Source organism: Colossoma macropomum, unplaced genomic scaffold (assembly GCF_904425465.1).
Source record: "Colossoma macropomum unplaced genomic scaffold, Colossoma_macropomum, whole genome shotgun sequence".
Taxonomy (NCBI): Eukaryota; Metazoa; Chordata; class Actinopteri; order Characiformes; family Serrasalmidae; genus Colossoma; species Colossoma macropomum.
The window spans coordinates 17,388,610-17,412,287 of NW_023494805.1; the positions used below are offsets into that span (position 1 = coordinate 17,388,610).

Consider the following 23,678-nt stretch of genomic DNA (forward strand, 5'->3'; position numbering starts at 1 on the left):
GGAAAACTGCACCTTCGACTTTTTTTTTGTCAAATCATTCCTTTAAGGCTGAGGAATGACAAGTGCGAAGCACAGAAGTATGTGTGTCACCTCAGATTTGATCTTGTTGTCTCCGAAACACAGGTGCTGCAGGTAGGCTGCAGCGTTGGACTGCACAGACGGGAACTGGTGCTGCAGCATTTGGATCACCTCAGGCAGCTCAGGATCCCTCCAGCCAAACTCCCTAAAAAGGAACACACACACACACACACACACACGCACACACACACACACACACACACAGAGGCTACAGCATGTGGAGGACTCAAAAATCGTGAAAGCACAGCAATAATATTCAACTGTGCAAGGTAGGCAAATAGTACTATGACAGAATGTACAGCTTTATGAAATAGTGTATTACTGCAATAATGTAAACATCTCCTCTCTTCTGTGTCTAAATGTGTTTCTCTCTGCACTAGATCTAATCCTGTGTACCTCCTGCTAGCTACGTGCCGGCATTTAACTAGTTGCTCCCTGTTAACTTCATGACACTTCATTTTAAAAACAAGAAACACCAAATAAACTGATAAGCAAATGACAGGAAACAACAAAAACAATTAGGCAGAAAATATGGCACATGGTGGGTTTTGGGTGAAAAATCATGAGACATAAATAAGATATGAGTAACTGAAATATTCATGATGACGCTCATGATTACTGCTATCACAGTTTTCATTCTCTTTGCAGAGGATGCGAGCAGGGGTTATTTATTCCTCCAACACAATCCTCCCAGCAATGACAGCCTCCATCACTGATACCACTGCTAGCCGTATCATTGCCTGCAGCAGCCTGGAGGTGGCTGGGGCCCTAACCAGAGCCTCACTACAAATACTCTCCTAGCACAGAGTGCTAACGATCCAGCCCAGAATGCTGCTTAGGCTGTGCCACTCTAATGAGAACAGACTGCAACCCACAAAGACAAAGGCAGCCTGCTATTCTGACATCTGCTGAGAAGAAACACACATACTGTACACAGACGACGCCTCACTCTCGCTCCTTTCCTCGTTCTCCACTCTCTCTCTCTCCCTCTGCTCTGCTTGGAAACAAGAAGAAGTATGCAGACTTGGAAACAGCCTGGCCTCCTTCAGGATGGCCATGTCAAAGCCAGTCAAGGCAAAGGGATCAATTCAGATAATAAAGAATCAGACTGGAGGAGACCGGGCAGAAAAAGAAAAAGAGAGGAAGGGAGAGAGAAAGAGAGTAAAAGTGAAGAGAAACAGAGAGAAACAGGAAGGGGCAAGAGAGAAAGAGAATGAGCGTGAAGGCAAAAGAGACAGCATGATGGAAGTAAAAGGAAAAGAGACAGAGAGAGAGAGAGAAATATCAAGAGAGAGAGACAGAAACTGAAAGAGTGCAAAAAAAGCCAGCATGATGATGGTGAAAGAGCAGGAGACAGAGAAGAGACAGAAAGAGAGAAAGACAGCAAAAGATAAGAGGAGCGAGAATGTGTGTGTAGAGAGAGAGAGAGAGACAGATAGACACAGAGAGGAAAAGAGACAGCATGACAACAGTAAAAGGGCATGGGTGGGGGTTGGGACAGAGAGAGAGAGAGAGAGGGCTTTGATGCCAGCTTTGATTCAGAGGCAGTGAGGCTGCAGAAACAGCTCAAGATGGACAAACATCTTCAGCTAACAGGAGCCCTGGGAGAGCTCTACTGAAGCACGTTCCATTTCACTGCCGTCCAACAACATAACCCTGAGTGCCAAACTGCAGCCATAAAGGAGAAATGATCTACTGGGAACAAGTAAGAAGAAAGAGCTGTGGGAATAATTCTCTACGATGAAGACTCTGTTTTCACGCTACATACGCTACATACTCTGCCCTTGTGCAGCAAAGAGCGATGTAAATCAGGGCCGAGGCTCTGCAGTCTGCACTAAGTCACGTACACAGTGCACCACCACAGAAAAGAGAGCACGGCGTCACATGCTGTGCAAAACACAGCAATGGGCAGCCAGCACGAGTAACCTGAGTAACCTCACTATTGCGAAGTGAGAGGGACGCTCCATGGCCACTTCTAACCAGGAACGCTGGTAACAAGGCAAAGGAGGCTTATTATTTTGACATCTGCTGAAAAAAAGCACATTCAATGCGAATGCTGCATGACAGCATGGCAGAGCAGGTAACGCAATATACAGTTCTGAAAAAATGTTTGTGAACCCTGTCTGGAATTGTCTAGATTTGACATTGATGACCCCTAAAATTCAGTTTGATTCAAAATTCAACAAGGTTACTGATGAACAATCTGTGAAACTTTACGCTGCATTAACATGTGGGCATTAAAAAAGGTCTTTAAATACCTCATAGCAGTACCAAGTACATAATCAAGGAGGGGACAGTTCACTGGTTGCAAAATTAATGGAAAAACTTGTAACGCTCAAATTTAGTGTCAGGCAGTATCAACTTTTTTAATACCTTGAAACTGTCTCCGAAAATTACTGTGGTCACTTTTAACGCTTTTTGCCATCTCATCTAGCAATATTTCAAAATCTAAAAAAATGGGCTACCTTGATGTTAGCATCGCGAGCAGGCTACACTCAGTGAAACTCACAGTAGTACAGGTTTGATTCTGAGAATTAGTGCTCTGCCGACACAAATGTAGATATTAAAAATGTTTGCGAGAGTAAACGCGGAGTGACAGTAAGCCAAAATCCAACCTTTTCTATGGTGTTAGAGAGCTTAGTTAGCAGGCCAAACATGCCACACCACAGCACAGACTTGGTTGTAGCTAACAGCTGCTAAAATGACATTTGCTTTAGAAAGCTGAAATCAAACATGTTCTCTGGTGCAGTTCTGACACATGTAGCTCTTTGCTGTAGCTTAGTTGCTATTGTGCTTTGTTTTTTTTTGAGGTTTTTCCTGGCTCTGATTTCCCCTGTTTGTCTGTTTGCACCACCACAGTCAGTGAGCCCTCTAAAATATAAGTTGGTGGAATGTAATTATTAATCTGTTCAGATGTGGAATAGAAATGTGACGTCATAATTGTGAAATACCGTCATCATTTTTACATACCACGGTAAACAGTATTACCGTCATATTGCCCAACCCCACTCAACATGGTATATGTCCACAGCAAACCTGAACAAGCAGCAGAGCAGTGGTGTCCTCCCATCTGCCTGACTATGGATTGAGGACCAAGTGTTTAGAAATCATTTTCTAACCATTCAGCAGAAATCCATACAACTTCAATGGATTGTTAAAGGGGAGTTAAAGAGCAGATATTTTTAAATACATTTCAGTAATGTAAAAGCCATTTACCTATTCAAAAAGAACCAAATAACGCTGGATATATGGTTATATAAAGGCCTTACTGTACCAACATAATCTAACCTTTTTTAATCGAATGCTTAAAATTAGTCTCTACAGTACAGAGAAAATCACTCTATGTGCCAGATGGTCTCCAGACGGAGATCAGTGCAGGGGTGTTCCACAAGTCACCTTTGGGTTAATTGGTGTCTCTCTAAATGGTCCAACAGTGGCCATGAAAATGACTCAGTGAATGAACTGTATGCGCGTTGAATAAAACTCTTTCACTAGTACCTGTGTAGAGACCTGAATCTTACTGCATTGTGCCATGCCACCAAAATATTCCCACAGGACAAACAATGAGTGCGATTACATGTACTTTCACCATTTCGGCAGTTATCTGATTATTCAAAAGTTCACGTAAACAGCATACTCCCATTTCTTAGATCGGATTAAGGCCTAAGAGATCTAATTAAGAAATTTGATAAAGAAAGCTGGATTTTTGCTCAAAAATTGTGTTTTTCAGTGCATGTATACCCTAACTCTGATTTCTTTCATTTTTCTCCATCCGTGCAATGTGCGAAAACAGTGCTGTGCCTGAAATAGCACTGCAACCAGGAGATGGCAACAAAATTCACATAGCACCTGTGAGATGGCAACAAATCACTGTTGGAACCAACTACAAGCTTGATGAAACAAAGAACTAAAAAATTCTTCATCTTCTAGATAATGTATATTCATATTTTCCACTAAAGTGGCTTGATGTTTAAAAAAAAAGCAGTGGCATGACATTTGAGTTTTGCATTTATACATCAGGTCTCATTCTTTGAGTTTACTGGTGGGTTGCAAAGCAGAAATTTCTGTCTGACTCATGCAGACCCAGAGTTTCCCATTATCTGATTACCCAAATGCATATAAACGCATTGAACGAATTACTGACAAAATCTGACTTTCTGCAGTTATCGGATTATTAAGTACATGTAAACGGACTCATTGTCCCTCACGAAGCAGCATCACTTCAGCTAAGATTTCACCTCCAGTTCGGTATATTGTGAGTGAAATACAAATGAGGCCCACACTGATTACTGAGTCACCACACTCCTTAGTGCCTGGCATGTGATTAATCATACACATAATTTACTGCTTGACCTTTTGTTCTGCTGCTTTCATAAGGGTATAGACCATAGCAATCATCATCATCATCATCATCACAGATGATCTGGGATAATTGTTCATCCATGGACTTGTGGGAGATGCTAATTATAAGGCTAAAGGATCAGCCACATGGTTCAAACATTTTACAATTTAAATACATACTTAAAGCTAAAAACAACTTTTTAAGATGCACTTTAGAAATGGGCTGCAACCAATCTGGAACCATATTATGGCTTTAATTAAAGGGGTGAGCGATACGATGTTATTACTTTGTTATCTCAATAAATAATGCCACTGTAAGCTTGTCTGAGCATACTGTGGGTATCACGAGTACTTAAATGAAACCTGCCCAAATGTATGCTCCTTTAAAAAGATATTTAGACCAGGCTTACAAGTGGTGCAGCTATCTAAGGTTTGGCCTTATTTTTGAGAAATTGAAAATTCAAATCCCAGTGCTGCCATGAGTCCATGAAAGTATAACTGGCTATAATTAGTTGCATGTGCAGTGATGTGCAGCCAAACACTGAAAAATCATTCTGCTCATAGTTTTATAGAAGCACTGATTTACTGTGTCTTTAAACTTGCCTTTGCTAGTTTGTGGGTTGTCCAGCATTACCTGCTGAAGGTGTCCTCCGGTGCTAACATTACTGATATTGCCAGCTTCAGCACTGTGTTTTGCTAACTTAAAACTCAATGCCCATCGGTGATTCACGGCATGACATACGGCATGAATTAAGCTGCAAATAGCTTTTATCAAGAGTCATCAGTGGAACTTGCCCTTTAAAATCTGTATTTGAACAAGAGGTCTACATTGGCAGAGGAGTCATAGCAACGGCGCGCAAGAGGGCTTCAGGGTGGAACTACAGACGGTTCAAAAGGTCAAACTAGGAAAATGTGTTAACAGCATTTTAAAAAAATTGAGGTGTTCATTTATCAGGTTACCGTGTTATTTACATATTAACTTTGACACCACTAATAGTGATCTTACATTTTGCCATACTGCCCACTCCTAGTCTTGTTGCAGTCACTGCTGGAGATTGTAAAGCAGACTGCTGAATCATCCCCAGCAGGGGAGTCGAATAGGGACACATACACACAGATCTGGCTGGTGATGCAGAGGTACTGTCTGCTTCTCTCCGTCTCTCCCTCTCTCCAAGTCCTTAACCTGCTAATTCCATCAATTAATGCCTGGGTGAAGCTCCTCCCCTATCCACAAATCCAGCTTCGGCTTGCAGTTGCTACAGGGAGAAATGACCCAATCGTTTATCGCGGCACATGAATAATCAAATGTCTGCTTGCAGATCCACCATGATGGCATCCCCCTCCTGGGGCCAGGGACGACTTTGGCTGAGAAATGGCTTCTTCACGGTACAGAGGTCAGAGCACTTTTTCATTACGGGCTCGTAGATTTCAGCCCCTCGCCATCCCTCGTGTAGGTGCTCTGAGTGAGGGGACAATCTAGGCTCTGCTAGTCCTATTAAGTTCAGCTCCCAGAAGATAGCAGTAGGCTGCTTAGCGCACTGGAAGAGGTGCTATGATTATACGGAGAAAAGACTATGACTAAAGTCAGAAAAACATCCTTTCGCTGGGGTATTTCAAAGTAAGTCCTGCTTTTTATTTAAACACCTGATTAAACACAGTGTGAGACAGAGAGAGAGAGAGAGAGGAAAGTAGGGGAAAAGAGGGAGGGAGAGAGAGAAAGAGAGATTCATACTCTTAATAGTCTCAGCTTCAGACACTCCACCCACAGAGGCACACAAACTGATATTTATTGTACGCTAAGATGGCCACAACTTTTTCTCTATTACATTTCAAGGAAACACACTTTTCAAGCTGTTGCCCGCTTTGCACACCGTGACAACAAAAAGCATTGCAGAGCAAGACATGCTAGCTGCTCTAGATTAGACAATTACACAGCATTGGGTCACAAAAAGTTATTTACAAGTTTTCTTTGGGGCAGACTGTGGCTTTTAAATGAGATACCCTTGCATGTTTGCCAGTGTATGCATCTGACTAATTGTGATACTTGAATATCTGATACTTGAGTAAGAGTTAATGAACGGATATTTGGTATAACCATGAGAAAGAACCAGAAGACAAAAAAAGGCCTTGGCTGACATGTATCGTATCATAGTTCTTATTCTGTGTGCAAACTGGTGCACTGATGCTAGCAGGCTTTGAAATCAGCTGCATGAAGGAAAACAGAAATGTACACGCGAAAACGTACTTTATTATTAAAGTCAAGGATGGTCTTTTGGCCCCTGAGGGTTAAACTAGTAGGTTCTAGCATCAGAAAAGGCTGAGTAACAGAGGCTGCCACTTCTAATGAGCTTACACTAACGCTAGAGCAAACTAGTGTAGCGTTAAAATGTGATGACTCATGGGCTTCAACACAAGCTTTTTATTCTTCATTTGTGGATGACGTGCCAACATGTTAGTTTGTTAAAGGAACAATAAGAACAGAGAAATAAGAGTTTCTGGATAATGGCAGCTAGTTAGCCTTGTTAAAGCTGCTTTAGATCTGACCTCTCAATCGTGTAAGTGCAAAGAAAAATGGTCACACTTTACAGCCCTGATAACACTAACAGTGTTTCATGGAATTGTTGGCCTGTACATTCTTTCGACATTACTTTCAGTGATAGAGCATAACAAACACTCCAATAGTGATTTCAGTATTTGAATAATGGCTCTTGGAACAGAAAACTGAGTACTTGAGTACCTATTTACACCCCTACATCATGCAAAAAGAACGGTTTGCTCGATCTGCACATCTGTCAAACAGCCTTTTCCTGTCAAAGTGTGTGGTTCATTGCCAAGTAATAAAACACATCAGACTCTTTGGCAAAAAGGAAGAAGTACAGAAGTAATTAAGAAATGTAGTCTGGCTTGCGAGACTATACTCTTAAGGACTCTCCCTGTTGTGTGTGCAATAGTGCGGCTGTCAGGCAGGGAGGCTGAAATTCCTCAGTATAAACTAATGCAACATTTGGATAGCCACTGGGCTGAGACTAACTCTGCTGTTTGTGAAGGCTCTTTGTTTTGGGCCTTTGTCCTGGTTCAGTCAGGTGAGCCTATCTTTCAGCCCCATGGCAAAAACATTAACACCACAATACTCTGCGCCAAACTGCATCCCCTCAGCTCAAACAGCACCCCGGGGGCCCTTGCATGGTGTGGCTGAGCTTCTCATGGACCGCTGACCGTGTTGCATGAGGAAGGCAAGAATGAGACAAATAAAAGAATCATAAATTATGCATGGAGGATGCCTGACTGAGTATGATTATTAGAAAGAGCTAATGGAGTGATATTTTGCAAAGGACACAGTCTATGTAAATCAGAGGCAGCGCTGATGGGAGGACCAATAAGTGTGTGCCGAAGTCTTGCCAAAGGGAAATGTTGGAAAAAAAAGGCAGATATGTGTAAAAAAAGAGAAAGGAAATAAAACTGTTTTGATGACTCATCCACCCACTCAGACAAAGTCGCTTTTTCAGATATAAAAGACATACAGACAGCTGAATCGCTGGGGCAGTGACTTGTGAATTTTCACTCTTCTCTTGCTCTCGGAAATGGCACTGATGTCTAGTTTGTCGTTTCACTCTGAGCCATGAGTGTGTATTCTACAAATTCACTACGCACTTGACAGCGATGTGACGGAAACAAAATATTTGTGTGTCGTACAACTAGCTTGGGGTAATCTGCGCACGCGGAGGGACACGCTGAATACACTGAACATGGTAAATAGGATGGAGCTTATCAGTCCATGTAATTGCTGAAGCTCGTGGTTTAGCCAGTGAAGTGTGCACAGTGTTGAAACAAGCACGCTAATGAGCATGTGGCTTCCCTACTTTCTCTGGTTGTTCTCTCAGAGTGCCGTATAGACTCCCTATGCATAGATAATGCATACACTGCAGGGCTGTGAAATACACTGTTTCTCTACCGGTATCAGTGGGTATAATATTAAAGCGATAGACAAACTTTAGGCAACACATCACACATCACACTAAACGGGCAGACTCAAGAAACTAACACTTACTGCGCTTCCCTTTGGAGGAGAAAATCCACCAGGTTTGATTCCTCCTAATTAGCTTATGTGAACACTTGCAATGTTAGCAAATTCCTTGAATGCCACAAGTAGCAAGCAAAGAAGTTGTATACATCTTTTACATCAAAGTAAACTACTCACCAAGTTATGGTGGTGAGGGGTACTCTGAGGTGTGTGTGGGGTCTGTTTCTCAAGGTTTTTTATCAAACGTCTGACAATGTACAGAATGGTACATGCGCCAGTGAATTAATATTTATCTGCGAGCTGAATATTTTTTGAATCGGAAATGTGAACAAAACTGTCCTACTGTACAGCCCATTTTCAAATTCAGGTATACCGTAAGTTAAATTTTACCCACTTTTGTGATAGGTTTCCTAGTGACACATGATGAGCGGTTAAAAATTGTATAAACAATATAAAACAGTATAAAATTTTTGCATTAATGTTGCAGCATGCTGAAAAATGCTAGTCCTCTAACAATTCAGAATTCTTTATCTGTGCGCTGTGATCATCCAGATCCATTTAAAATGTTCCCAATGAGTGCTCTCTTGGTGTTTTGACTAATTAAGGCATTAATGAGAACAAACATACATGCATTCTGATTAAAATATTGCAGGTCAATCTTAAACCAAGTCTCATTTGTAATTTATCGCTAAACTGCCATCTGTAGCAACATATTTGCAATCTGATATTCTTTATATATCTGTGCATATCATCCAGCCGTAATATACTGCTTTGATCTTTATATACCATAGCTCAGCATGGATCCCGAACTACTGTAATCATTTGCTTTCTGTGTCATTTCAGGGTTACGGATTAATTCTCACAGCAGCAACACACTTTGTAGTAGAATGAATCACTGGCATAATGTTATGACATTTCGAAAAGAGGGATTATGATCTGAGACAACTGCTAACAGTCACACATACATGACACAGGCAGCTGGCAGCAGTACAGGATGAAGTGGCTGTAACGGGGTGTGAGAGGCTGACCCGACACTGACCCCTCTTTAGAAGATGGAGTAGTTGACAGCACTGGCGAATCAGTGCACACTAGCGAGAACAGCCCCACTGGGCAGGGTGAGGTCAGGAAGTGCCTCTGTGGAACTCACTGACTGCGCAGTCTCCTGCCACTGACTCTGAAGGCTTAGAGCAGAAAGTCAGCACATTGCAGCAGCCAAGCTGGTCTGAAACCAAGATTCTACCAGACTTTCGTGCAGCGATGCATGTGGGTTATGTTGCTTCACCACCAAATGCCAGAACCATACAAAACGGTCTGCACAGAGTTGCAAGTCTGTACAATGTTTTCTAGGTGCGAAGTACCTTATGGACCTGGCTTATGACTTCTTATGATTTTCACACCACCTTATTTGGTGCGGACCTATCACACTTTCATATCGGTCTGTGTTGACAGATGAAAACACTCAATACATCGAGACCGTACCAAACAACCGAACCATGGACCGCCCAAAAACACGGTTCTAGATTTGCTTCCAAGTAAATTCTGGTTCCGTTCACTGCTGTTGAGAACACATTTTTACTATGGTCCACACCGAATGACAGAATTCTACATAACAGTATGCTTTACTCTTGTTCTAGCAGGACATCACTGCTGTATGTTCCTCATAATCTGCCTGTTTTAACATTTGACTCTTGACAGACATTATTTTTGCAGCTCGAGCTGCTGCTAATAAGGTCAGACAAGCAATGAAATAAAAGCGAAGCAATGCGTTTAATTTTGGCATATGGATCATGGGACATATCTTTTGCCAAGCATCACAGATCTGATTGGTTCAATTCAAACTGACAAACATAAAGAAACAGATATTAAGTATGTCTTTTTTTTTATTATTGCTTTGACTGTGATGTCCGTAGATGTTGTCTCTGTTTTCTATTTTTTTATTTTTATGATGGCAAATTAGAGAGCAACAGAAAACCTGAATCCCTGCACAATCTCATGAATGCTTGTGTGTTAGCAGCCCTAAATTTCATAGATGTAAAGAAAAAAGGCTTGAAACTGCGCTACGTAAGCATGTGAACGCAGGGCACATTAGATGCAGCTTCTGTAACAACTGTTTACTTATATATGGAGATAGCACCGATCCAACACCAGGTATCAGTACCAGGCCAATATCAGCAGGAAATGCTGGATCCGATATCAGTTTTTTTTTGGAAATGCCATCTTCCGTTTATATTGTGTCAAAATTTCATGTTGCATGGCCCAACTGAAATGGTCCAATGCAACTTGAAGATACAAAGCTTTGTTCAGCTACGAAATCTAGCATGAAATAGCACTGTGTGATTCTTGGTGTGGGGTAGAAGAGGGTTTGAGTAGTTTGCAGATGACAGTCTACAAAATGAGATGTTTCAATTAAAAGTAGCTTATTTTGAAGCACACTAGTTTTTAAAGAGAAGAAAATATTGGATCCATATCAGCCTGTATTCAAGGTGTCAGTATCGGTATCTTGTACCAGAAAAGTGGTATTGATACTGATAAAGGAAAAGTTCACTCGATCAGATTAAATACTCTGACAATTAGGAAGGTACATGTAGCAGTTGGTTCATTGTAAATGATGACACCACTCCACGCAGTAGACAAAAGTTAGATTCCCCGCTATATCACTAAAAGTCCTTGAGTAAGACTCCTAATTTTGCATTCGTCTGGCTTCATCTCTCTGGATAAGAGTGTGTGTCAAATGCACAAATGTAAATGTATAAAAGTGGAAAAACAACCAATAAAATGTATGGTTCTCTGAAATGGAAATACTTTATCTGTAAGAAGCAGACTATGACCTTTGAGGAAGAATATAAATTACTGTAGAGTATTTACACTTCACTGCTAAGAAAACTGAAAATTACTATCTGTAGCTGCCCTCTACATACAAGATTTTATTTATACATCGTAAAAGGTCATTGCAAACGTTATATGCCAATTAACTCTTTATCAAGAAATGTATAACGTACTAAAGCAAACACTGAACGCACATGAAAGCTCCACTCTATGTGATACAAAACCAGATGACTATTTGTGGTTTTCTACTAAAAATAAGTGGATAGACTGGATTTATTACATTTACAAAAAATAGGTTTGTTGCATCCAAATAAAAAAGGGTAAATAACCATGCTGAAACACAAAACGATAAGGAATGATGGAGAAGAACAAGGTGACAAAGACGCAACGTGATGCTCTGCAGAAAAAGGACAAATTCATCACATAATCCAGGTCATCCCTTACTCTTTAGGAACCTCCACTGGCACAGCCTACAGTATGACACTGTCCCTCATAATCTACTGACTCTAATCTACTAACATTAATAAATTCATCAAAGCAACTCTGGAAGAACTGAAGAACCATTAGGAATCTAGCGTCCTTGAACATGATAATGACACACTAGACGACTCACGGATTCAAATCTACACTCCAATCTACAAACCACTCCTTAATTGGTCTTATTTTTCTCTACACTAAATCTCATTAGATTCACATGAAATTTTCTGTGGAGTAACTTATCTTTTTGGAGCCACATAATAAATCTCATTCATGCAGTGCTATCTACTCTGCTCTAGTGCTGTATCTGTTCTGTCATTGCTTTCTGAATAGAGAGGAGAAAAGCAGAGACTGTGCAGATGAAAAGGAGAATGTAAAATAAATGCTGGATTACTTTGTCATTCTTTGTTCGGCTTGATTTTGATTCCAGACAAGGAATTCAGGGTCGTACCTATCAGGAGACAGGCAGAGAGAGAAAGAGAGAGAGAAAGGGTAGGTGGCTGGCACAAAGGGGTTTGACATTTTAAAAAAGAATGTATTGATTTTAACTTTCTTTTTTTTCCCGCACAGCGGAAACACATTACACACTTGCATTTGGCTTTAGACATGCACTCAGGTTTCTTGTTGGTGTTTATTAAATAGGGGTCTCACAGAAGTTTTCATCTATACAGTGCTAAAGGAAGTCTGGGGGTTGCTTCATGGGAACCTCCTTTGCTGAATGACAGCATGCATGCCAGATTTGAAAGTGTGACCTACCTAAATGCCTACAACATTTGTTCAGTCTTGCTAAAAAAAGAAAAAAAAAAAGTACTAGTTCTAGTAGTTACATTCTGCCTTTTAAAGTAAAATGCAGGACTGCCCAGTCCTTTTGTAATTTGTTACTGTTAGTGAGCTGTAAATTAAGTGGCCTCAATTTCAAATAACCCAAAATATATAAATGATATGTATACACATAGATCTATATGTGCACTAATGATGCGCTAACACTATGGAATATATCCAGTTTCGTGTCAGACCCACTTTTTAATACACCAAAATCTCTGAAACGAATAAAAATACAAATGTTTACTAAAACAGTATCAAAATGACTGTGCATGTTGTGGATTTGGCTGCAGCCAGCAAATGCAGTGCATCACACATCATTTGGTTCTCATTCCACTGGCAGTGTGCACAAACGAGAGAGAAACTAAAACATGAGGGGTAAACGAAAAGGGATGACAAGAAATCAACAAAACAAACAAGGTCAACGCAAAACAATAAAAAGGAATCACACAGCCCTAGTAAAGCTTGCAATCTACGACATTAAAGTTCATCTGTGGCCTCTTAGCTCTTCCAATAGTAGTATAAAGAGGCCATAAACAAAGTGATACATATACAACTGACTATCTCTCAGTCAAGTCATGCTTGGTAACACTCAATTTTAATGTATGCACTGTGCAATGTGAAGTTTGGAGACAGGAATTTGGGCAGCGTAAGTGACCTCAAGGCAGACTGAAAGTGAGGGAACTGGTGAGCGCGCTCTAACTCATGCTATCCAGTGCTTTCATTAACTCTATGTGCACGTGCAACTCCTATCGCTCAGCTAATCACCCACTGGGGCCGCCTGACTGATAGCTGCGCACCAGCTCTCCCAGGCAGAGGTGACATTGTTAGCTGACGGAGCTGGTCAGTGTCTGCATGTCAAACAGCGATGCCGCTCACCTGGGGTCCTTCTGGATGCTGTCCACAGAGGGTGACCTGACCAGTGTGGCCTCGGGCGGCAGCGCGGGGCCCGACTTGCTGTAGGGCGAGTCCGCTGAGGGGCAGAACTGCAGAGTGCGGTACGGGTTGGCATAGTCGGCTGCAGAAACACCAGGTCCAGCGGCGTAGCCAGAGCGAGGGAAGGTCCCTGTGGCATTCTGGCTGCTCGTGCGCTGCAAGGGGATGGGGTCAACACCGGGGGAGGATGGGGCTAGGATGGGAGAGTAGGGACAGAACAGAAAGTTCAGGACCTGCTCACAGAAGTGGTTCGTTGGATCTTTAGGGTGTAGCAAAGGAGTGAATACAACATGTATGTCCACATACACACACATATATATGTACAGTGTAGAAGGATTTGGGCAAGAGCCAAACACGAGCATGATGAAGAGAGGAGAAAACAAGAAGAAGAAGACAGGGAGAGTCAAGCAAAGCCAGGTAGGCTGTATGGGTGCAAAATACAGTCACACTGCTACATATCGCAATTGCAATATACAATTTATGGCCAAAAGTATGTGGCCCATCCTCCAAACTACTGAGTTTAGGTGTTGCAGTCACACTCATTGCTAACAGGTGTATAAAATCAAGCACATCACTGTGTAACCCCCACAGACAAACACTGACGGCAGAATGGGTCATGCTGAGCCCAGTAACTTTAAAAGTGGCGCTGTTATAGGATGCTGCTTTTGCCCCAAGTCAATTCATGAAATTCCTGCCCTGTGCTATTCTTGTGAGAGGGAAAGCTCTATGAGCAACAACAGCTGAACCACAATGTGGTAGACCATACAAATTCACAGAGTGGGGCCACCAAGTGCTGAAACACACAGAAATCACTGTTCCAAACTGCCTTTGGAAGCAACATCAGCACAAGAACTGTGCGTTGGGAGCTTTATGAAGTGGGCTTTCATTGCCGAGCCACTGCACACCAGCCTAAGATCACTATACGCAATGCAAAGCGTCAGCTGGAGTGGTGTGAAGCATGCCAGCAATGGACAATAATGCAGTAGAAACGTGTTCTATTTGGCAGTCTGATGAATGAATCTGGATTTGGCAGATGCCAGGAGAATGCCACTTACCGGAATGTATAGTGCCAACAGTAAAGTTTGGTGGAAGAGGGATAATGGTCTGGGGCTGTTTTTCAGGGTTTGGGCTTGGCCTTTTAGTTCCAGTGAAAGGTCACGTTAAAGCTACAGTATACAGAGACATTTAGACAATTATATGCTTCCAAGTTTGTGACAAAAGTTTAGGGAAGGCCCCTTCCTGTTCCAGCATGACTGTGCCCCTTTGCACAAAGTTAGGTCCATAAACACATGGTTTACAAGTTTAGTGAGGAGGAACTCCACTGGCCTATGCAAAGCCCAGGACTCATCTGAATGGCTGGAGATGGTCAGGACACACATTGTAGCCTTCAATAATATAAATACAGCACAGACCAATTTTGCAATTACATTTAGCAAACAATACATGCCGCAACCCTAGTAGGCCATGCACAACGCTTGCTATGCAAACCTTGTTTATATTAAGGACAATGTTTACAGATTTATATATTTATATTACATTTATACTGCCGATGCCCAGGCTTGATCTGGGCATCAGCAATGCAGATTCTGTTTGCCCTGTTTCTTTGTCTGGACTTGACTTGCTTCCCAAACCCCATCACGTCGTGCTATTCATCCTGATTGCAGAGCTTTCCAGCTGAGCTGAGCTCTAAAAAGCAGAGCCGCGCTTCAACCACTCGCAGTTAATGTGACAAGCTGGATCTGAGACAAATGTCTGCCAGCGAGGCCTCTCTCCAAACCACTTTGAACATACATTTCAGTTCAGTTGGGCTGAAAGTGCAATCTTAAATGGGCCTATCCATTCACTCTGTGTTGGTCAGCCAGATCATAAATGTCCTCTGTTGTGTGTTTTAGGGTAAATGCAAATTTAGGGGCTAAATGAGACTAGACATTCAACTGCATAGATGCAAAAAAAATGTTTAAGCTTAAAAGGTAATTTAAGGTAATTATTCTGAGTAACTTCATGGTACGTTCCAGGAATAAATTACACACAAATGCTCAATAGGTATAAACTGGTTAAACATGTGGTACAATCTTCAAAGCACTGTGTAATTATTTTGGGTAAAATGAAAAGTCAGTAAGCAGACAATCTAACAATCTTGTCTTGTCTACTGAAATGTCCAACAGGTCGTAGCTTTTAAGGTGAAATAAAACGTAGTAACATACCACATAAACTGGTGGAATAACAAGATGTTAAGTACAAACAATTTCACACAAAATTTCATAGTAAAAGCACACATTTAAATGAGAAAGTAAATCATAAGTAGTTTAATCATAAATAGTAAGGACCCAGTAAAGTCACAGTAAGAATAACTGCTTTCCTTTACAGCCTAGATTCAGTCTAGGTTCTAGGTAAAAGACAGGAACATGCTATGTCTTCAAATGTCTTTATACCTTTTAACTGATACCCCATATAATTAGCTGGTACAGGGTCAAAATAGTTCATAATTAAAATGTGTCTGGCTCCTACAGTGCCAAGCCAATATGGCCACCAACATTCCAATTAAGAAAATAAGGCTTATAAATGAGATCTTTTAATAAAACCACATAATTCCTATTCTCTACATAATGTTAATATACAAAACTACATTCATGAAAGATATACACTTCTAACCACATAAAAACAGTAACATAAAACATGAAATCGCTCATACAGGACAGCTTACCTAGAAAAAGAGCTTCCCTCAGTTTGCTTTTTTGGCAAGAATTGGGTGGATTGTTGGTTGACATATTTTGTTTATGTGCAACTACCTGACTCATTTAATCATGTAAATTCAAAGCATAATTTTTTTTCAATGTACTTTTAGATTTGTACTTTTCTGCTTATACATGTGACATTACAGTAAAATTTGGCCTTGTTATTTACTATTGTTGTACCCAAAATAGTAACACAGCACTCTGGAGTTTGTATGACACACTTGCTCAGTTAATGCCTAGAACTTGTTGGGCATTTCACTGTAATTTAGTTAGACTGTTTTGATTAACAAGCTACCCAAACAATAACCTAGCACTTCAGTGTTTGTACCTGCTACTTACCTAATTAATACCTAGAACTAAAGAGACTGTGAAAGAAAGCCTTAGCCAAAAAATAGTGACTTCTGTTAAATGACATAATATGGATAAATGTTTAGATATAACAAAACTGATGTGGAAGAACGGAGTAATTATTAGAAAACATGCAGTTACAATAACACACTTTGCCCAGAGACTGCAACTGAAAACATCTGATACCATCTGCTGATGTTAATGATGTCTGTTTGTTTATGGCTGCTAATCAGGCCCCAGGGTGTAAAAATGATCTATTTAAAAAACTAAAACCTAGTGCTGAGTTCATCTAATGAACTTGAAATTGTGTGAAGCATAAAATCAACCACAACTGTCTGTAATGAGTGAAGAGGGAGTCTGGTGAGTGCTGTCTTACCCTGGCCCTGGCTGAAGTTTCTCAGTGGGGCTTTTTGATAGACTCTGTCCTCATAGATAGGGTCGATGTGGTGCTCGGGGGACTGGAGGGGACGCAGTTCTCCACCCAGGTGGCTGTGCTGGCTGCTGTAAGAGCCCCTGGAGCCTAGTCATAAAACATACATTCCTCCATGCATCAAGTTATTATCATACAGGAGATAAAAAAACATCACCCATAAGTGGATAAACAGCAACAATGTGTGAAAAATGTAATGCTATCTTTCAAGGAATGGTTTCACAAACATCAAATTAAACAATTTTCGCCTCAAATGCAGCTGGTCAGTTCGGTGTCCTACCAATTAGCATTGTGCAAATTGCATGCCTAAATGATCATATGCTTGTCTCAAACCACAGTGAGTTGTTAAGTAATCTCCAACCCCATTTCCAAAGAAGTTGGGACGCTGTGCAAAATGTGAATAAAAACAATGTAATAATGTGCAAACCCTATATTTAATTAAAGTAGTACTAAGACAGCATGTTGAAACTGAGAAATTATATTGTTTTTTGAAAAATACATGCCCATTTTGAATTTAATGCCAGAGACATGTTTTAGTAACCATCGTTTGGGTTGTGAAATGTTGTCCCATTCTTGCTTGATATAGGATTTCAGCTGCTCAACAGTTCATAATGCGCTGAATGTTTTCAGTGAGTAACTTACAGTTTTTTACTATGAAGCAATGGTGTTGTAATGCATGCAGAATGTGGTTTGGCACAGTCTTGCTGAAATAAGCAAGTCCTTCCCTGAAAAAACATCATCTGGATGGCAGCATGTTGCTCCAAAACCTGTATATATTCAGCAATAATGGTGCCTGCATAGATGTGCAAGTCACTCATGCCATGTGCAATAATAATCCCCCATACCATCATGAATGCTTGCTTTTGAACTGGGCACTGATAACAAGCCGGATGGTGCCTCTCTTTTTTAGCCTAGAGAATGCAGCATCCATGATATCCAAAAAAAAGTCAATTTTTGATTATCAGACCACAGGACACCTTTCCCCTTTGCCTCAGTCAATCTTAAATGAGCTCGGGCCCAGAGAAGGCGGCGGTGTTTCTGGATCCTGTTTATATATGGTTTCTTTGCATGATAGTGTTTTTCGTGGATGCAGTTACAAGCCATTCACAAAGTGGTGAATGCTAAAGAAGTTAACTTTAACCAGTAAATGTTTTGGCTAATTGACTACAATTGGGGTAAGGGGAGAATTATTTTTTTTTGAAATATCATTTTAACTACTTAACTTTCTCTTGACTAGCATAGTTTAAAAATTCTTGAATAGTGGGTTAAAAATGTATAAATTAGATTTTTCGCCAAACTATTTAGTTTTGCAATTGCAGTATACATATATTTTGAGCTTGCTTTTAATGTTTCACTATTTGACTGTTAACTTATCCAACAATGACAGATGGTACACATCATATCTATGATGCACCATTTACACCTGCATAAATATATCCACCCGCTGATGTACTGTAATTACACATAAAACATATCTACAAGTGCTCAATTATATAGTGTTATATATCCACAGGAATGATATACCATACTACACTGTACAAAACCACTATATTGTCGCTGCTGGAATAAAGCCTCATATGTCCAAAAAAGTAACTTTACAGGTGAAGCAAAAAAACGTTCTTATCTTTCAATGTAAGCTAATGTAACAGGATTTTATGGTAAGTCATTTTACATAGTACACTGCAGAATTCACATCGTGTATGATGTGTTTGTTCTTCTTTGTTACAGTGCAATGAACGCACCTGCCAGGCTGCCGGGTCTCTGCAGCGTAGCGTTGGCATACAGGTCGTGGGAAATCTTGTACTGATCGGAGGAGTGTAGCATACGCTTAGTGGGCGACAGCGTAGCATAGCTGCCCACAGCTGAACTGAGCTGGTGGAGGGGGGAGGAGCTGGAGGCATTGCCCTGGCCGGACACAGTGTGCAGTGGTGAAGAGGCAGAGCCCCCTCCAGCCGCCATGTTGATGGGCGAGCTGGTGCTGTAGGACTTGGCTAGGCGGCTAGGTGACTGTTTGGGTGAGGACACACGCTGTAGGGTGGCATAGCTAGGCATGTCTGAGGCCGAGCCCAGCCTCTGCAGTTTGGAGGGAGAGCCCAGGGCCTGCATGGAGAGAGGGGAGCTCACACGCTGGGCTGGCAGCGTGGCACACGAGTAGTAGATGGAGGTGGCGGGCTGAACGTCAGGCAGGTGGAAGGCGCTACCATGGCTCTGGGCAAAGGAGTCTCGGGACTGGGAATCGCCACCCGCCAGCTGGGCAGCACGGTTGGATGTCACCTGGAAGGGGTCAATGAGGAGAAAAGGTTAATGTGGCAGCTCTCAGTTCCAATTCTGAATTTTGATGAGGAAACAATAGGTTGAAAAGAAACATTGGCAAAAAAAAATCAAGGTTACACAATTTTGCCTTTACCCCAAATGTAAAGCCAAAACATGTTTGATATCCAAGGCTTGCTTCTTAAGTTTTGAACTGGAGCTTTCGTAGCGAACAAGTAACAGGTAAGCTTAACCCTTGTGTGGTGTTCGGGTCTGTGGGACCCATTTTCAATGTTTACCAAAAGAAAAAATGATGCAATTTATTGTAAATTCAACCTCAGATTCCTTGGCCTTTGCTCATTTTCTGTGAAGAACATATAAAATAACACATTTTCAATGATTTCACACTGTACACCCCCTTCACATTTATTTTACACATGTGGTGTTCAGGTGAACCCGCAGGGAATAAAAGTGTGGAGGTGCTGTGTCCCTTCACTCTGTTCTCCTCCTACATGGCCTGCTGTTAGTGTGTGTGTGTGTGTGTGTGTCTGTGTGTGTATGTGTTTGTATATGTGTCTGTGTGTGTGTGAGGGAGGAAAACATGGACAGGTTGCTGACTGGTTGGAGCTGCTCAAGGAGAACCCTACGCTGGCCACTCATGACATTTTAAACATCTGGTATTTTTACATAAATTGTTATGGCTGTATTGATTTAAAAAAAAACAATAATGCAGTGGGTTTACCAGTCCCACTGAGTAACAAAAACACGAACACCACACAAAGCTTTAACCTCACCAATTACCACCGTGTAAATTGTGTGCCTTAATCATCACACGCTTATCACAAACTGTTTCAAGTCTTTACGGGTTCTTAAAGCTTCGCAGAGTAGGAGTTCTGGTCTAGGATCTGTTCCTGTCAAAGTCACAGTAAATAAGAGAGGAATCTGGTCCTAGATCAGCACTCCTAAGAAGTTTTGTGAATATGAGCTTTGGTTTCTAAATCAATATGAAAAACTGTTAATTATAAAAATGGACAAAATTACATTGTATAGGTAAAACCAGTGGTAGCAGTCTTCTTGAAGCCTGATTTTTGACTGTAGCTCCAGTTCAAAACTAAAGAAGCAAGTTTTGGACGCCTAACATGCCAAAGTCGATTGACTACATTTGGGTTAATGAGAAAATTATGTGAATCAGATTTTTCGCTTAAATCTTACTTAAACAAAACTTCCCCTTGACTAACATAATAGAAAAAAAATACTGGATTTCAGCTGTTCTATCAGCAGCTGAGCCCTACCTGATTATAGCTGTGCACAGCTCCTCCCACCTGTCCACCGCGTGGAGGGGGCTGGGAGGCTGACAGGTCGCCCAGGGCCAGGGTCTGGTTGCTATGGTAACCAGCAGAATAGGGGAAGGTGCCCTCCTGATTATTGAGCTGCAGAGCACTCTGAGACAGGATGCCTGGTCCTGGGTAAGAAGAGACAAACATGCGTGATACCAGTGACCTCTCTCCATGGGGCCACTATAACACAGTGTTTTCTTTCTCTCCTTGTTTCTCTCCCACAATGTTTGCTTGTTTTCTTGCTTGTTTTCCCTCAATCACTAAACTTCAGCCTTCTTCCTCTTCCCCATGCATTCCTCTGCTCTCTCTCTCTCTGCCCTCTCTTTACCGGGCTCGGCGAGTGGAGATGGATGGAGTGGGCATGTATAATTAATCAGGGCTGGAGGAGTCAGCGAGCTCATACGCTGAAGAATGGGACCAGCAGGAGCAGAAATCATGTTCCCCTGTCCGCCCCTTTCTCTTCTTCCTCTCAGCAGCCTCTACAGCTCCCTCTCTCCACACAACAAGCAAACCGACACCGAACAAGATGAGAAACGCTAGGACAGCTTTGGGAGCTCACGCTGATTCCGCGACACAAATTCTAGTCGAAATCCCACAAAAATCCTCTGCTCTGATGAACCTGCCAATAAACGCTTCCCAAGCGATAGGTGCCAATCAACACCGTGCTGTGTGTTTTTACCAAAATGGCCGAATCGACAGAGCCGACAAAGGCTGGCCAACGAAGATCTATATCCTTCACAACAAATAGGCTAAAACTGAGAGACACCCCTATTTTAGCTGCCTTCACACCTGTGTGTCTACTGCCGTTTTGGAGCAGGAAGTCACAAAAGTCGATACATGTTCACAATCAACAAAAACAGGCCACATGAACTCAGTAACCCAATAAACACAGAACAGTGCTCTTTCAAACCCACTGAAAATGACAACTAGGTCATTTCAAGCTGACCCAGTAATATCAAGAACAGGACAACTGAAGCTTTTTGAAAATGGCTCTGGTTTACTATTAAAGCCACTTTCGATACGATAAAGTTCATGCACTGGAGCTTCTGCAGAGCATGGTTCGGGTTTCATAAATGTGTAATCATTCTTAGGCTGCGTCCTCAGCCATCTTAGAGTCCATTTGTGCCGTGTTCTGCTGTCATGCAGAATGGCGGTTGAGCAGGCAGCATTCGTCCAGGTGGCTGGTTTCAGAATATACCTTATCTCTGCCTCATCTTTGTGGGGTTTTATCTCTGTGCTCCCTGACCTGCATTTCAGATATAGCCTCTCAATATTTCATCAGCCTACTATTTTACCAGACGAGCAGAGAGAGAGTGAGAGAGAGAGAGAGAGAGAACTACTACAGCAGTGCACACACTTACTGCCGGTGGGCTCTGAAAAGTAAACACAGGGGTGGGGAGTTAGGGGGAAAGATCACCCTTCTATCTAAGCATATTACTCGATACATAAAAGCACATAAACTTCTAAGCGCATTCTGTGCTAAACCTTTTCTTTTGTATAACCATTGCTGTCTTATCAAAACCTTGTTACTCTTTTTCGTTTTTTATTTTCCACACCATTTGAAACAACAGCTTTCCTTTACTTTGCATATACAGTTTTATAACGAATGGAACAATAGAAATGGTCCACAGTTAAGTTCGCAGTTTACTAAACAGCAAAACAAAATTGGCACATATGTGTATGTTCATCACTGTTAAAATATGATGTATAGACCAAATGGAAATGTTTTGTTTTTTATAAAAACATGACAAAGAGGTAAAATCCCTCTACTCGTAGTGCTATACTATACAAAATAAGACAACCATTTTTTTTTCTCTTGAATAACGTCGCACTCTAATGTTGGAAAGGCTGAATGACATATTTGAGTAAGTTAGATCTTTTGCTAGCTGTTCCTTGCTCAATGGAGAGGAGAAAGAGCAACCATTTGATGCCACAACAAAAATGGCAACCTACTCGTAGTGGGAGTTTTTCTATTTTTACCAACAAATATTTTTGGAGACCTCTCCATTAAGACATTTTATAACGTCGCTTGTGCTTCAGACCCTTCAGACCTTTCCGGGGTGGATGAATCTGATAATTGCGAGCGTGTTGAAAGAGCATTTAAGTAGTACTCAGTCAAAACTTGGTTAAGGATGTGTCTTTCAAGGATGTAAGTGAGTTATCTAATATTGTCATCATATCTTCATCAGTACAATCCTAAACACAAAACGTGAACATCGAGCCAGACTTTCTTTTCGAGCATATGTGTGTAATGTTAATACATAAAGGCCTATGACATAGTCTGAAAACCTCCCATAAAATCTGACAAAAATAATCTTACATAGTGCAGCTTAAATACTATTGGAAATGTACACTAACAATCAGAGTTCCCTTAAAAGAACTCTGTGTGTGACTTTCTGTTCTCTGCAGTGATGCAGGCAACCATGTGGGCCAATCACACTCAGGGGGAAGTCTCAGAGTGATTACAAATTCAAACGACAGTGGTGTCTTAGCCCAAAAGAATGTCTTTTCTGTTTGAAGCATGTTGTCGGCTTCACTCAAAATAAAATCTTGTAACATTAAGTTACATTAAGTTAAGAGCATTTTTCCTTTTCTTGTCAAGTTACCGTTCTGGAGATATAATGTTTGGTTACAACAGTGACTATATGCTACGCAGTCCTTCAGAAAATGATATTCCTGTGCTATAAAACCTGAAATGTTGATAATGTAAGACATACTTAAAAAATGCAATTTAGCAATGACATTTAAAACAAAGATATTTAATGTTTTGAAGCCAAATAATTTCCCAAGGCCACACATCAGCAAGTAAAAAAAAAAGCCTAAGTAGTTTTTCAACCATCTTTAGTCAAATACCAATGTGAGTAACATTTGAAAGCAGCAGGCATTAGCTAAGAGGCTTAGCTGAACTTTCCCGACATTTCTGCTTTTCAGGCTGTTCTGTACATATCTCTCCATTTCAGATGAGATCGGCCTGATCTTTTCAGCGCAGTGAATGAACATGATTACTTTTGAACAGCATTATTTGATGTTTATCTCAGTTTGAATTTGCTCCCCAAATTGTGAGAGACAAGAAAACC

General features: G+C 41.2%; 1 protein-coding gene across 1 annotated transcript in view; it reads right to left on the bottom strand.

Annotated features, from left to right (window-relative positions):
- Positions 1–23,678, bottom strand: part of ctnnd2b (catenin (cadherin-associated protein), delta 2b) — a 111,062-nt gene that overhangs the window by 29,251 nt on the left and 58,133 nt on the right. The window contains exons 6-11 of the mRNA XM_036597044.1: positions 20,557–20,726; positions 18,757–19,288; positions 16,961–17,104; positions 13,445–13,694; positions 12,138–12,194; positions 91–223 (exon numbers count right to left, since the gene is read on the bottom strand). Coding sequence (XP_036452937.1) covers positions 91–223; positions 12,138–12,194; positions 13,445–13,694; positions 16,961–17,104; positions 18,757–19,288; positions 20,557–20,726 — 1,286 coding nt within the window. The remainder of the gene's footprint in view (positions 1–90; positions 224–12,137; positions 12,195–13,444; positions 13,695–16,960; positions 17,105–18,756; positions 19,289–20,556; positions 20,727–23,678) is intronic.